The following is a 17,229-nucleotide window of genomic DNA, read 5'->3' on the forward strand; positions in this document are numbered from 1 at the left end:
TGTCTGCTCTCTTAATCAAGACTAGCATCAATTGTGCTAACACCTACTTAGGGGCAAAAAACTGTAACGTATTTAGCATCGTCTGGGTGGTGAGGGCAATTATACCCACAGAGGACAAAAAAGGTGATCACTTGACCAGTACTTGCTCTACGTATGGACCACATATTGAGTTAACGGTTCGGAGCAAAGCCTGACAGTAAGCCTCACTTTCTTGGCATACTTCAATCTTTTAGAATTAAAATGACTTCAAAAAGAAACACACACAACCAGCCAACCAGTAGTAAACACGTGTGTTTGCTAGCTTTAAAACTCTACCTGCCAAGCCAACAGCCAACTGATTTCCTTGGCGTAAACTCGACATTTCCAACCCGGGACATTACCCAATGTGGGCATGTAAACCCTTTCCTAAATGATGTAATCACTGTGCTGCTGCTATAGTTCTGGTTGACTTGCAGTTTCCATTACAATGAATCCTTACTACATATTCCTAGAGGTTTTACAACTTTTTTTGCCCCTTTATAAAAAGAAGTTTCTCCAAGTTGAAACTTGACATGTAAGACAAAAACAAAATAATTTGTGTATCAAAAAAGGGGGGAAATGGAATTAATGCTTCTCTGAATATCTACAGTTCCATTCTTAAAGCAGTGAGGACACTGATAACATTCAGTTTTGAATCCTGCAAATCAAGAATATTAAAAAAAAATTAAAGGGGCAAGTGATTAGCACCCTTTCATTTCTATAGCAAAAAAAAAAAGAATAGACTGAGACTCAGGCTTCATAAATTGTCTTGCAGCAAGCAGGCTCAAGGCACAAAGGCAACTGCATGATCAGTACAGAAACGTCCCATTTTAAATAGCTATTAGGAATGGCTGTTGTACATATCCATGCGAATATCTTTCATAAAGAATTTACTGTGCATTATAGCAACACAATCCTATTTACACAATAAGTTGTTGTTCCAGTCCATCAAGTACACAAGGAATTTTAATACAAGCTTAAAATAAAAAAATCAATTAGGCAATGATCATCTGATTAAACAGGCACATCACACCATTCAATTCTTTCAAACATATTCATAAATCCAAGCCTTCAAACTTTGCTGAAAACTTTCAAAACCTACATGAGAATATTTCAAGTATATTAATTTTATGCTTAGTGAAATTCATTACAGAATAAAGTATTCTATGCTATTATTATGAAAAAGCAACACCACTGGCAGAAAAAAAAGCCCCTTATTCTGATGGGCATTTGAAGGTCTTTATGAAAGCAAAAATGTCCTTAGAAAGCAGCAGAAGGCTATCCTACAGCACACAGCACTAAAACACGAAAACATTTTGAGAGGGCAATCAAGCCACAGCCAGAAGAAATTGATCATGGCATCATCACTTGTTTGACTGGGGTCCAAAAAGGGTGGGAGGCAAAAAAGAAGTTAAATGAAAATCAAATTATTGTCTTTATAATCAGATCTTATTACTCAGATAGTATTTCACTCATAGTGAAATGTATTGCAAAATCAAGCCTGAACTTTTCAGATGCTAGGTATCCCTGCATATTAGGATTTTCAATTTTGACATCATCTCTTTCTAATTCCAAGTGATATCTATTATTAGAAACTGAAAGTTAAATATTAGATATTAACATAAGATATTAGAAACTGAAAATTAAATATGAAAGAATGTTTTTCTGCTTTCTGTTTTTACATACATTCCCTGAAGTCCTGCGTAAGGAGTACTAATAATCCTGAAATTACATTCACCCCGTGCAGACGACGAGAGAAAGTACATGAGATTATGAGATAGCTGTATTAAGATTTACATGCAAGAACAGCATTTTAAAGCCTTGTTGCAACTTGTGTTTCAATCATGTTGAAGACTGACAACAAAGGCACAGGTCATCTTGCTCCCAGCTTTCCCTTGCCTTCTTCCCCCCTCTCCCACTGAAGATGAATGGGAAAGAAGCAAAATCCCAAATTTCCTAACAGTACAAAAATCTCTAAGTAATTAATTCGCCATATTAATGCATACTGACAAGAGATAAGTCAAGTCTGCAAGCTTATCAATTAAGCATATAACTATTTTAGTATCACCTTCCTTTCTCATGCCTTCTCTTTCATATAGGTCTCAAATCAATCCAAATCCTTTATATATTTATTTGACTCACACTGAGTTGACTGGACATGCCCTTAAAATCTTACAAAATGCTGCAGCACTCTTCAAACTGCTTAGCACCTTGTCCCAAGAGGCTATCACCCATCTTCACATGACAAATCTTTATCTCTGTTGCCAAGTGTCAAAGAAGAAAGTGAAAATCTCAGGTTACCATTACCTTTATCACAATTTGCCTGCCTTTCCTATATGCCTATTTATACATCTCGACCCCTTTAGCTATATTAGCGCAAAGAGATTTCCTGGATTTCAAATAGTGCCCCTTACATAAGGCTCAGTTTCTTGTGCTGGGGCTCATCACTGCTAACTCATCAGAGGTGAGTTCCAAACTCTAGTATTTAGGAGATCCGCTTCCTCTCTTCACAGCATCCTTTGCAGTCATGTCATAGAACATATCCCATCCCTTCCATGATCATTTCAACATCCTGTGATTTCCACACAGAATTTTAAGAAAATCTGGGGGTTTATTTGCACCTTCACATTTGGTATCAAGCATGCCTCGACCAATCAGGAGTTGTAAGAGAACATCTGCAGCATTTCATAGATATCCCTTTTACAACTGGTCAGCAGGCTATACTTGACACCTGTGCTGCAGCTATGTAGGCTGACTGCACCTGATAACATTTCATCTTTTTCACCTGCTTTAATCTTTTGCTGCTTATGCCAGAGGCCTCCCTTCCTGCAAGAGAGCTCTTCCACCTCTGGGCTGCTGGCTGGAACACACTATTCTCTGCTGCAGTATGACATAGACCAGCTAACTACATCCAAGCAATTATCTTCAATTCTACCATTTCTATTAATTTTAGCTCGATCTTTAGGGTGTTGTTTTACATCTTTATTTCTTCATTTGCAGCATCCTGCAGCAGAGCCTGCAAGTTAAAATATGTCAAGTCCCATAGTTCTAACCTCAAGCCACAACACTTGCTGACAAAGAGCCAGACTTAACATTTCAAGGTCTTCTTCAAAATTCAAAAATCTTCACAGTTTAACAAAAAGCCTTCTTGTTTCATCCAAGGAAACAGAGCTGACACCCTCAGCTATCTTTGGGCAACGGCAAACTATAACTTAAAATAAGAAAAACCTCTCCCATTGATGCTTCCCACCCTTCCTACAGTGTGGCACTTCCACCCTCATAATCCATCTACTCAATGCTCTCTCTGCACAATACTTAAATCTGAGCACGGTATGTGTTTAAGGCCCAGTATTTTTTAACCAATCGAGTTTTTGGAAGTGCCTTGCGCTTTTGATAAATTCAATGTGACACTGTAAAGCAGTCCAATTTCCAGAAAGTGCTGAGATTCATCTTCTGAAACTTTTGGCAATATTATATATTTTATATATATGATATCTAAAGTAGGTACATGCTACACAATTTTAACAAGCGTAGCTAGGCTCTCCTTATTTAATATTCATGTCACAGGAGTAAAAATCCAGCCAGGAATCAAACTGTGGCATCCTGTGCCAAAGACAACTTACCACTCAGCTGGTAAGTTGGCAATTCAATTTACAAACCTGCATTCCTGCATTTTAATCCTTTGTAGAAAGGTGGTAATATATGAGCAATATGAAAAGAACTGGATTCAGATCATTAGAGGTTCACAAACCAAACACACGAAGCTTTGGAGGCTGTCCAAAACAAAATCATGCCTAGGTGGTGATGTCCATTCAATAAAAATTCAATGTCATAATTATGCTGTCCCTTTTTCCCCGAAGAGCACTGCTGCTCGGGCCGGCGCTGCCGCTCAGCCACTTAGGGCAACACTGCGAGGAGACGGATGGGGCCAGCAGCCAATGGCAGTGCCAGGTCACTGCCTGCTGACGGGTAATTTACAATTACTAAGCAATTAGCAAATGCACTGAAAATTCAACACTCATCTCCGCGTAACACAGAATAACTCATTTTTAAATTAAAAATGTGTTTTAATAACTTCACTTTGGCTACAGCTACACAGAGAAAAATAAAGCCTCCTTTATTCAATTTCTCCTCCCTTCTGCAACTGACAAAATGTTTGCTGTCTGAATCTAGCAACCAGATATATCGTTTGGCATTTCTAAACCAAAGAATCTCTTCCTTACCACTAAATATCTATTTAACAACAGAAAAGAATAAAAATTAAGACTGCTGGTAATGATACTATAATGTATTTGCAACTGTTATTTAATCAACTGCCTGATTAACATCTTGTCCTGCTGGATGGGTGATAACAAGAATTGGCCAGGCACCTGTCTGCCAGGAGTCCAAACTTTTATTTTCTTTTCTGTATTTAACAATAAATGACATAAAAAAAGCTAATCTGTGACTGGTCAGTTGCACAAAATAAATGTTCTTTCCCATTAATGATCAAGCTACTGATTTGTTGTGCTTATAATCCTGTGTAGAGCTCTCACTGCCTATACTCACATACCTAATTAAAAAAAAAAATTAGCAAAACATTAACTTCTTGATAACCTTGGTTTATCTCTCTCTCTAGAAAACTGCTGTATTTTCCTTAGTATATGGTATGCACACTGAGACTGACCTTCTTAAAAAGGGTAGGAAAAAAGCACAAGAGGTCTCCATCAACAGTGAAATCCAAGTAGATGAAAAGGAGATTCTTACCTTTCTATATACTCTGATATATTAAAAAAAAATCCTGACTTTAAAGAGCTGGTAAAAGAAAGAAAAATAGGAGAAGCTACAGACTCCTACCAAAATGAGAAGAAAAAATAAAACCAACCACCACAACAACAAACAGCCGATATAAATATGTAACACTTTCTATGCACTGGACTACACCAGTCTTGATGTACTGATGTCAGCTCTAGGTTTTCATCTTACATTTAAATGCATCAAACAGAGAGAAAAAGAACATAAAACCCCCAAAATACCAAAATCAAAACAACAACAACAGCAAAGAACCAAAAAATATGCAAGGCTAAGTGGTGTCAACTGGAAAAAAAAAGAAAACTCATGGCATTTGACATACTTCTCTCTCTCCAGAAAGATACCAGCAACAAACTAAATCCTTTTCGAACTGTAAGGGATTTCATAAAACATTCACACTGTGAATATAATTTATTTAGTTTTAAAACAGTCCTTCATCCTCCTTCTGCACAAGAAATACTTATTTCTGTGGTTTTTCGCCCGCACCCTCTGTATTACCGCAGTGTGAGAAGGGAGGAGAAAGAGAGGAGGGAAACCAAAGCAACCCAGAAAAATCCTGCACAAACCTGTTGCTGTGGATACTGCATTCCTGCCATGGCTGCCGGGGCTCGGCCCTGCATTCCCACGGGATAGCGCTGGGGGCCGGGAGGGCCGTAGGACTGCCCGGGGTAGGGGCTGCTCTGCTGTGCCTGAGAGTGAGGGTTATTGCCCATGCCGTACAGCTGCGGCCTCTTGATCACCATCGGATCCATCGGGCTGCCCTGGTGGGAAACAAGCAAAGGAGTCTTTAAGACACGCAAAGAAAAAGGTCAGAATCGTCACGCTTGCCGCGGGCAAACTATACACGTGTTTTCTCAGTGCTTTATACATCAAATATTGACTTGACATACAAGCTGGCAAAGTAGCATACCCGGGTTCTCTGATTAATTAGATGAGGTTTTGAATGGCGAGTCTGGGACTTCCATTCCATTCAAAACAATAAATAAGTAAGTTTTGCACTAAAACTTGAGGCTGTCTGTTACCTACAGAAAAAGCAGAAAAACTGCCCAAAATTTTTCAGCTTAAGAAATAATTAATTATACTGCAGCAAACTGATTAGCATCACTACCTTAATGTTAAAACAAAAATAAAATAAAAACATAATTATATATCAAGAGAGACACAAACAGTGGACAAGCCATTTAACCTTGAAAAAATGTGTGTTGTCTTAGATCAAAAAAAAGAGAAAGTGGAAAGAAAAGGAAGTTTCCAAGAAGTGCAGTGCATACAGAACACTGTATTTCAGCATTTTCCTATTGCTATCGTGCGCCCTAATAAGTTTCCAGATCAAAAAGCAAGTCATAACCCACATTTTACATGAAAGTTTATTTGCCTCTTTAACAGACCTCAGAAAATCCAAACTGCAACCAATGATGGAGGGGGAAGGGAGGTAAGGGAGGCAAGTTTTATTTTCAGACTTTTTGGCAGCACTTACCAAGCCCTGCAACAGTTTCAGGACAGGTGTCAACCACTGTGTAGTAATACTCTCATGTTTTATTACTGAGGACTAACTGAACCAGAAAAAATATCATACTTCGTCAAATGCAGCCCTGTATTGTTGATACGACATCCATTTTTTAATTCCTGACTGCTGGTTAGATTCATGGAAGAACTGGGGGGGTGGGGGGGAGGAAGCTTTCAAAAAGTCTATCACAATCTTGTCCTAAAAGTGGCACATACCTCTCTCCTCCTCCCTTCCAAGAAAAAAGACCTATTAATTCACCCAGCCAGCCCACGCCCCCACCAGGAGCAGGATTCCCTCCTGTAGCACATTTTGTACATGTTTTGCTGCAGCGTAATGCTGACCAGTTTCATTTTAAAACCTCCTATGTAACACAGCTTTTACAAGTCCTTTCTGGCTATTATATTCTGATTTAATAGTTATTATGACAATAACTAACATTGCCCACTCCCATCCCTGTTTCTTCTCATTACTGCTGTTTGTACTACTAACACACAATGTCTTTTTTCCCCCTATCCAAAACATGTCCCTTCCAAAGTAGTCACTGCTTAATGAACAATTATTCTTTCCTTACTGCAAATAAAACTAATCAAACCTCTTTTTTTTTCACTGTCTCTCTCGACCATTACCAATACCAATTTGCCAGGAATGTCACCCAAAACTAATGAAGTATTCTGAATACGGGCACACTACACCTGAGAAGATGGAAATTATAACCTCCTCCTCACAGGACACCTCCATTCACTTCAGAAGAGGAACGCCCTTTTTTGCTACCATTGCAAATTGCACATTCACTTCTAATTTTGGGTGAGTATTACTCAGCAATTTTCCCTTTATTATTTCCCTGCTCTGTAGCCAGATTAGAAGTTTCTATTTTTTGCCACTAAATGTCCCTGGGTAATTTACTATTTATATTTCATACTTTTCAAAATCAATGGTTCCTCAACCACTGCAGGTCACCTGACCCACAACAACATTCTCAATTTTTTTTTTTAGGCCATCATGCACTCTCACCACAGTTTCAACTAAAAACACAAAGGCTAAGCAGATGAACTATAGATTCCTTCTTAGTGTCCCGGGGGACAACTTACATTTCCTCCTACAGACCACAATACTTTATCTATGTTTATTTCTACGTTTTAATGTTCATTCTGTGCATCACCTGTCATATTCATCTTCTCAATATAAATCTTGGTTCAAAGCGAGTCTTGAGCTTCCTCAAGAGAAATTCCTATGAAGCCAAACAGCACTGTTCATTGCCACCATCTTCTGTTTCAGGGTAAAATTCCCAGGTCTCATCTCCAATAAGAACATTTATTCAAATTCAAGTTTAATTAATTTTGAGTGTAGTATTTTCTTTTCTGCATCCAATTCTTAAATATAAACAATGTGGATAGCTACACAGCTAAAACAGTCTGACATTTTCCATTATTAAGACTACTTTCAGGTGCATATAAACTTTGCCAAACTTCAAGTATTTAGGCTGAAATTTTCCAGGGCATATGTATGCCTGAGGCTGAAATTCTCTGGAAAATTCAGCAGAAACAGTTCAGCTATGTCTTAGAATGAGGTCACAGAAAAATACATGGTTTATGTTCTCACATAAAACACTTGAAAATACCTCTTGAATACTATGCTTTGAGGGAGAGAATTTTAATTTCCCAGGGTGACACTGGACATTCGTGAAAGGCAAGGCATGTGCCCCTGTCAGAGAGAGCACCTGAATGTCACCAGACTGAGAGCACAGGAGGAATAAACAGGAGCACATGAGGGGCAGGGCAAGGCTTCTTCGAAGGAGTTATAACGTGTATGGAGGCTGCCTTGAATTTGCCAGACAAAGAAAGAAGGACCACGAGTTAAAAAAGCAGTGGAGATAGAAGTGAGGCAGAAAGAGTTGAAGGGGAGAGGAGGAAACAAGGTCAGGAGGTGACATGGATACTGGCCAAAGAGTGTCTGTCCTCTGGACTAGTGACGTCCAAGCAGTGGAGCTTCTGTGTGTGTGCTGGGAGACTGAGACTCACTGCCAACGCATCTCTTCCTTCCCTTCTTCTCACCAGCCTGCTATCACTCCACTTCTCCGTGTTCTCTCCAGGTGAGCTGCTTCTCTTTCCCTCAGGTGATATCCCTTCAATTCAGAAGGGTGGAGGGATGAAGAGCCTGAGATACCTGCTGTAAATCTAGTCACCAGGGGCTGCAGTGTCTCACATGACACTGGAATTGAGGGGGCTGTGGTCACTGCATAACAAGGGACCTGGAGATACTCAGAACTTAGTGTAAACACTACAAGTCAATAATTTGGACCAATGACTGGAGATACTTTACTAAAATGAGAGGGTTAGACTGAGAGATCAGTAACTGTGCCTGGGCAAATTACTGCGACAATCCACAGGGATCCACCCTAGCTGTCAGCGTTGCCTGTCCCCTCCTTGCTCTAAAGATCTCAGGCAAAGAACAAACAGTAGAGTGCTCTGTCATCTCTAGAGTTGGAGAAGAGACTCAGTAAGGAAACATTTCTCATCCTACGCACTGGTCGGTCTTTATGGGGGGTGGCAAGTCACCACTGCTATTCCTGACTCCCTTCAGATTAGATCACAACCCTCTGTGTAGTACAGCTAAAGGTGAAGACATCTAGCAGTGATTCAGTGGCTGTCAACATATTTCTGCAAGGCAAAACAAAACCAAAGAGCCAGCTCTTCCCCAGGCTTAAGAAACATTATCATTGCAGAAGTTGAGAGCTCTTGGAATTAAGTTTGCCCTTGCAACATTAAGCGTGTCTCCTTCACAGATACAGCTGTCTTTAAACACTCAGTCACACTTCAATCCTCACAAGCAGCAGATGTGCCTGCTCCAGGGCACCCAACGCAGGGCAGTGAAGGGGCTATTGTGAGCTACAGGACCAAAGGCTTCACTTACCATACGGGTAGTGAATGAAGCAGATGACTGTCTTACCATTTAAAGATGCTGTGTGCTGCTCAGGCAGAAATGGACTCTGCATCTGCCACAGTTTTTCACTAAACCAAAAACATGTCAAAATTTACCATATAAATGCATCCTGACTCGACATCATTGGGCTTAAATTGCAGGAAATGCTGTTTACCTACAACTGCAACTACTTTTGAATTTGACAATGGATGTGCTCTGCAAGTGTTTGCAGAAGCTGTGTGTTTCAAAATATTTAACCTACAACCATCAAAACCAAGCAAAACTTCCTACAACAATGCCTCAGTTTCCCTTGTGTAAAAATGAAAAAAAATGGAAAATAATTTCCAACCCCCAAAATTAGCAAAAAAGCCCCATAACTTCTTCACCACAGAAGTTATTTTAGAATTTAATATGTCCATGATCAATACCACTGAGAACTCCCTAACAAATGGACAAGTTTTGTCTTCAGAACAGGGTATGGTGAGAAAGACCTGGAGCTATACACTTAACTGGAAGAGAAAATCACTGTTCATCAAGAACCTCTGCTCCCTTTACAGTGAAGGTAAAAATTTCAATGTAACTTTTTCCAACTTTAATGCATGCACAGTTTTTAGCTTTATCACGCTTGTAAACATTCTTGTAAATTTCCATGTTTCATCCTTACAGCAAGACTTCCCCTCATCCGTGACATTTTAAAAACTTACTAGGAGTTGTTAATTGAGATATACATATTATAATCTTATCTGAAGGCTCCTTTAACATTTTTTAGGTTCCAGTATTTTCTTTAACATTGGTTCCAACAGTTTGCAAAGACAAGTTTTAAGTGACAGGATGATTATGAGAAATATCAACCTCTTTATGCTGTAGGGACCATAACCCAACCCCTGCACACCTGCACTGTAACATTTACCAACAATGACAGCACTGCTCTAACTGTCCCATGCTTCTAAAACCCAGAGTGCATGTTTGCCTATGAATGCATGATGTGTGTATTTTCACATCTTCCATGCCTTTACTAACTCTACTACGTGCTGTAGTGCAAAGTTTTAAGTACTTATTAAATTTTATTTTAGTGTCATTGTAGTAATCGATATCCATTTCTTCTCCTTCCTTTACAGAACAGTCCAATTTTCTCTAGTGTTATTTTGCTCCTAATACATACGTTACCATTTTTTCAGTTTATCTAGTGTTTGCTTGTACTATTTTTTTACTGCCATATTCTTCCAGGCAAGCCTAGATGGATTCTGCCTCTTGCTTCTGATCCCACACCTCCTCTTCAACTTGCTCCATTTCATTTAAACTTTGCATAGATCTGCAGTTCCTCAAAATACCTCAGTCTTGTTCTTTGCTTCAGTCCACAGTAATATTATAATTTATAACCCCTTTATTATAGTGCCTATCTTGTGTCAGTATCAGATTCATTTGCACATGTACTATCAGGCTTTGTGAGAACAGAGCATTTCATAAGAGTTCTTGCCTATTATGTGCCTCATGAGCACATTAAAACACCCAACGGAAGGTTTGCTAATGATTTCAACAGGGCCAAGGTTTCATTCCCAGTGTTTAGGCTGACAGTACAAACATTAAGGTAGGACACTGAAAAGCCTACACTACTTACAAATAGTAACTGACAACCTTTTTCTCTCATCTGCTCCTTTTTTCAACGTTTTGTGTAAAAGAATACATAAACTTGAAATTCCTCCCATATGCAGAAGTGAAAAATTTAATAGTCTACACCCACTTGTAAACTCAGCATCACCACCACTTCTGCCCTTCTCCTATCCAAAATAATCATATAAATCACCACACCCGGAAGTACGTGGAGATTCAATTTTACCTGTTCTAAAGTGAGAGAAAAATACATTGCCCTTTTTTTTTGTCATTTAAGCAGTGTTTTCCCTGTTAACCTCATCTACGCTCAGATCTGAGGCAGCTTGCACAAGAAAATAATTAGATAAGCAGTCTGACCAAGATCAGCTCTTACTACTGATGTTATGCACACATTCTGTACATCCACTATTAAGTTACCAACTAGTGGTTCACTTCTAACAACAAAATGTTTATTTGAATGATGTTTATGAATATGAACACCACCAGTCACTGTCCCAAAATAACACAAACATTTCCATTTGAAGATGCCACAAAGACCCCCCCACTGAAATCTCAAGACAGGGAGGAGTGGGAAACACTTTAATAAGGTCACAATGGGATTCAGATGTGAATCCCATTCAGGTAGTGCTCTTCTACAAGGCAGACAGCAATTCACTAGAAGACAAGAGTACTTACATGAGAGATGTAACTACTTTTCAAGTGAAAGTGTGCTTTTTTGTTTGTTTAAACAAAAAAAAAAAAAATTGAAAAAGAGATTGGTTTGGCTGACAACAGCAAATGCTGGGATTTAAAGCGACTATAAGCCACAGAGCATCCCAACTAATGTTCCATCATTTGTGCCTGTAACAAAACAACATGAACTCAACACGCTCAAGAAGGCTTCCCCTCAAACTCCTAGAGCTATGAATACAATAACTCTTTGTTTATTCATTGATCTGCAGCCAAAGTGTCTGTCTCCATATTAAAAAAAAAAAAAAAAAAAAAAAAAAAGAAAACCAATCTCTGTATAAAAACCAAAGCCTTGAAACCTCATAATAAATAAAGACAGCTGACAATCAGTTACTGACATTCCAAGAAAGATGGGCATGGAGCTCTCAACTCTAGGTCAGGCACCAAGACACAAATTTATCACTAAAGATAATCACAAGTATTCACTATAATACAATGACACAGCTGGCATGAAGACGGAACTGCAGAAAAGATAATCCATTCCTAGATAATGTCATCATTTGTATGAACATGTACAAGGACGCCTCAGCCAATGTTTTTACGTGACAAAAGTGGGAGTATCAAAACACAACACTTGTTATATGTGTTTAAATAACCATTTAAGAAAGCTGCAAGCAACTATTAAAAAAGTATAAATGTACGACATTAAATTCTGACTTACATTAATAATAAGGTCTGAAAAGTGACTGGCAAACAAGCTTCCTTTTTTTTTGAAAAAAGAAATCTACTGTCTTACTAAAATTTTAATTAAAAAAGGCAGTTGCATAAACACAATAAGCAATAAGCAAAAACAAAAAGCTGAGTTCAACATAAGCCTATGATGAAAGAAAACCCAGTAAATGAAGAAGCATACACTAGTAGAGATTTAACATAAATAGCCATTTTCCTTGTCTTAAAAGCTCTGCATACTGCCTGATTTCAGCTGCAGGGAGACATCAGAAAGATTATTTCCCACTCAAAACAGAAAGTAGTAATTAACAAGAGGAAAGGATGGAAAAAAAAAATCAAAAAGCTATGCCCCATAAAATATCAACTACTACCTCCCTAGAACATTTACAGATAATTTATACAAGCAACTGTTTCTGCAGGGTGGGGGAGAAGGATATACTGGTTTTCAGTCTTCTTCTGGGTCCTCTTTAACACACACAACCCAAAAACTGTCAGGTCCATGAATCAGCCATTCTCTATTTACTATTTTGCATATAGATAAAACTAAACAACTACTGAAAGAATAAATCACAACAAACATCACAAGGAAACCTTATTATAATGAAGTAAACATAACTAACCTTTTCAGTTGCCGCTACAAGTGCATGCAAAGGTTAAGACAACATCAAAAAGCAATTATACACTTTAACACAGTTTATGACCAAAACAATCCTAAATTTCTGACAAGTTCACATAGATACACAAGTCAGAACTTCTGCCCTTCAAGTTGCCAACTAGTGACATACAGCTAATATGTTACTCTGAAGTCAACTTACTGTGTGTCATCTGTCCTCATCATACTTGAACATTCAGTCTTCTCCTGTAAACCACTTTCCCAATACCAAACTTCTTCAAGGAAGTACTCAGGAATTATACTCCTGTCTTTAGATTTGTTTTCTCCAACTTGGATTCTCCATACAAAGAAGACAACTTTTCTTTATGCATGCAGAAGTTTTACTCTCCTCCTCAACAAGTTTGCGGCAACTTCTAGTGCAGCAGAATTCAGAGGTTCTTTAAAAGTCTTCTAGCAAACATATCTGAAGCTGTACAACATAGCAGCATTCCAGCTGCCTTTCCTGCGTGCTGCCAGATCATGACCACATTTTAGCTACTTCCATCCACACTTCAGCATCTGAACTTAAAACTGTCTGTGTTGGATGGTCTTGCACCAATACCATAGCTTTGGCATTGGAGCATGGGCAGACACAGGCAGAGCTCTCAGTCTGTCATTTCTACTATCAAAATAGCAACCCCCAGCAGGAGAGCAAGGCAGATAGAAGTGAAAATAGTAACTTAAAGTTCTCAGGCAAGGTTTACCAGTGGATGCCTCAAAGCTTTAAGGCCTCTTCAGTAGCCCACACTATGGCTCAACAAGGAAAAGAAAATCCATTCATAAACCCAGAAAACCAAGTTAAAAAAAGAAAAGCCCCACCCAGAATACCAGTTACTTCTATTTTGTCTGGCAATGAGGTTCTCAGCTTCCTAGACAAGTAAACACCTTCACTCACTGTGCATGGCTGCCATCTGGAACTCAGAAAAAAATTTCCCTTACCTACTTTGTACAGCTCTTACACAAACACAGCGTTAGATGGACAGAAAAGGATGTACTAAAAATAGTGTCTGTCAGCCAAGGAATAGAGCACTGCCCTGAGTGGAATGAGGGGAGCTCTGCAGGAAGGCTCCCTGCAGAGAAGTACTGCAGTAAGAGGGGGAAAATGCACAACATCCTAAATATAGGTGATGGTGGGGAGAGATGTAAATGGAAAAAATCCCACATCCCCTTTAAATTTTAAAGAACAATCTTCCTAAACCTAATAGCCAAGTGGATCTGAATACACTTTTTCAACTACTTGGCTTTACTCACAGAAATAAAATTAAAAGTTAGATGTATTTAATTGTTGGAGAGAATGCTAGCTGAGAAAGTGACACTGCGGACACTGGGGATGACAGCGTTCCCACAAAAAGGTATAACCAATTCACATCTAGGTCACAAGTCAAAAGTACATACAGTTAGCTGCAGATTTTTTCCACTCCAAGTGATATATATAGTTCTGTATTAACACACACACACACACAAAAAAAGGTATGCTGGTCATATATCCTCAGCATTTATGGCAAATTATTAATCAAGTCCCACCTGAAACAATTTGTTAAATTGATTTTAATCACTGGGCCTCTCATGTGAAGCTTTGTATAATCAGCATTTCATTTACAAAATTAATTGCCTGATTGATTCTCAAGAGGCAGTAGCTGTCATTACACTGCTGTCATAACTTTTGAGTAGGGGTGTCACAACACTGAATTCTGACAGTATGAAGAGCACTGCTATTTAAAAAATGAGGGCGGGGAGGTAGGGGGGAAACAAATACAGTGATTTCACAGAATTGCTCTTTCGCCCGATAGAATGTTAAAACCATTTCCCAGCAGTTTCAGCCAGCCTCCCCGTTTTCCATTCATTGAATAATGCGCTACTCAGCTATTCAGTATCTTTTCTTAGAGGCAGGTTCATTTAATTCAATTTTATCATAGTTGCGGTTGCATAAAATGAGTTTGTTGTTGAATATACAAAAGATTTAATCACAGGCCGCTCTTAAGGTTATTTGTAGAGTGGAGTTTGACTTTCAAACACATGGAACTTTTTTCCACATCCAAAATCTTCTGGAAAGCTATTTTCTTCTTTTTTTTTTTTTTCCTGTTGTTTTTGCAAAAAGCAAAGCAAACCACAACTTTACAGAACTTATCTAGGAGCTCCTTTAGGAAGCTTTTTTTTCTCCCCCTGTATTTTAAGCTGTGTATAAGCCTCGGAGCCCTGCCAGAGTTGGAAGCAAAGCTCCTATATTTGCTGTAGTTACTCCTATACCCCATTGCTACTATATTCTTGGAAGAGAGCAGTGCTCCGGAGAGGCGGTGCTGGCCAGCGGTTAGGGCACTGAGTCATAAGACAGGACTTCTATTCCTGGCTCAGCAGCTGACCTGATATGCAAACACAAGCACAACTCTTCACCTTTCTGTGACTGGGTTTTCACTCTCATAACAAGTATTATATGCTCTTTTAACAAGGAAACTGACATGAAGATTTTGGGGAGACTGATGTCAGTTATCAGCAACAAGAAACAGGACTAGGAGTCAGAAAGAGTAGGCTGAGGGAGGAAAAGACCCCAAACCTCTACAAGGTTTTAAAAAGAAAATTCCATCAATAGGCTGCAACACGGTACTCTAAACTTTCATAAACCTACTTTCCAAAGGAAAAAGGCCCCTGGAAACATCTTTAAAAGGGAAACAAAACAAACCAAACCAAAACCAAAAAACCCAAAGCAAAAAACAACAAACAAAAAAACCCCAACTCCCACCAACATTAATGCCTTTGAAAAAAATTACCTATTTCTACAGTAAATTCAAAAAAAGCCACTCAACTGCTCCAATTCAACCTTATACACTAGATTTCATCAAGTGCTCAGGAATAAAGCGAATTTAAAATTTCTAGGCCATGCTCTGAGATTGCACTATTACCAAAAAAAAGCAAATGACAACTCTTCAAAAACCGAATTACATTTACTGCTGGTATTTGTAATTGACCTCACCAGAATGCAATTCCAGAATAAATTAGAGTCCAGGGAATGCTAGACTCTAGACAACACAGCCCCTTTTCTCTTCCTATCCCCCAGCTCTTATTTTCATCCCCAACTGCTGTCAAATATTATCTCCCGCTCCTCTCTACAAGGTGCTCTGCCACTTGAATGGCTTTATGCAATTTTCTTCCATTTCTGCAGATATCCAAGTTCATGATGAACAAAACTGGGGAGGAGGGGAGACATGGACAAAGGGACACCAAAACAAACATCATTTACAAAATTGATAGGCTACTGAAATAAAGATGCATAAAAAGATAAAAGAATGGAAAACTCCACCAGGCAAATGGAAACAATTACTTGTTTTCCTTTTCCATAGCCATAACATGAAATTACAACTAAGGTAGGTTCAGAAAGTTCTGTCCAAACTGAGAAATGGTTGCCAGAGTTTTAAGCTATATCCTTCTGCTACAGATGCAAGAGAAGTTCAGAAAAAGGAAAGAATCAGTCATCCTACTCATAACAAGGGATAGCAGACTGGGACACTAAAAAGCAGTGTAAAGCACTGATTTTCTGTATTTGTGGGTTTCTAGCCTCATAGCAGGTAGCTTACTCATTAATCTAGCATCTTCTCTTTTCAAGCCTAACTTTTTTTTTTTTAATAGGTAAAAACTGATCTTAGTTAAAAATAAGAAAATATGGGAAAGCCCTTAGCTAGAGCAAATATATGCAGAATTCCTAAACAGATATATTTAGCATCAGGATAATTGGAAAGCAAACTTAGCTCTATAACAGAAGCCCTGTCACTTCTTCAACTGCCAAGAAACTTCTCTTGTAACATATTTTCTATATTAAAACCCCTTCCTGTAGAGGTTGAAAAACTTGGTTGCAAATAGTGCAAAGAAGAAGTCACCTCAAAACTAACCAGTTCAGGTTTTTCTAACCATCACTCCATAACAACCTCTGTATCGCACTGGTTGAACATCACAAAAATCCAGTGTCCCAGTTAGAGACATACCAGCAGCGTCAGCTCAGTCCAAGGGTCAGCTACAAACAAATAATGAATCTGGAGCTACACACCCATATTGTGGAGCTGGAGCAGTAGAATTTTGGTGAGTGCCCGCCTGTGCTTATTTTGCATTTATAATGACCTTTCTCATCAACACAGACACAGTCAGCAGCACGGAACTAACTTCCTGGGCAGAAGCCAAACAAAAATTCACCAGCAACAGGTGATTTAAAGCATTAGAAAATAGGGGGGAGATCAGTAGTTAAAATAAAAATTAAAATCTGTCACCAAAACAAACTACAGTTATGAGGGGGAATTTTCATTATTGATTGAACACATTTAATAGTCAAGTTATAAATCAGAAGAAACAG

The 17,229-nt window shown here is 38.7% G+C and overlaps 1 protein-coding gene across 8 annotated transcripts in view; it reads right to left on the reverse strand.

The window, feature by feature from the left end:
• Positions 1–17,229, reverse strand: part of ARID1B (AT-rich interaction domain 1B) — a 325,863-nt gene that overhangs the window by 287,320 nt on the left and 21,314 nt on the right. For all 8 annotated transcript variants that reach the window (XM_085055792.1, XM_085055790.1, XM_085055789.1 and 5 more), the window contains exon 2: positions 5,376–5,570. In XM_085055792.1, the coding sequence (XP_084911918.1) occupies positions 5,376–5,570 (195 nt within the window). The remainder of the gene's footprint in view (positions 1–5,375; positions 5,571–17,229) is intronic.

Source organism: Lichenostomus cassidix, chromosome 3 (genome assembly GCF_008360975.1).
Source record: "Lichenostomus cassidix isolate B80296 chromosome 3, HeHo_3.0, whole genome shotgun sequence".
Lineage (NCBI taxonomy): Eukaryota > Metazoa > Chordata > Aves > Passeriformes > Meliphagidae > Lichenostomus > Lichenostomus cassidix.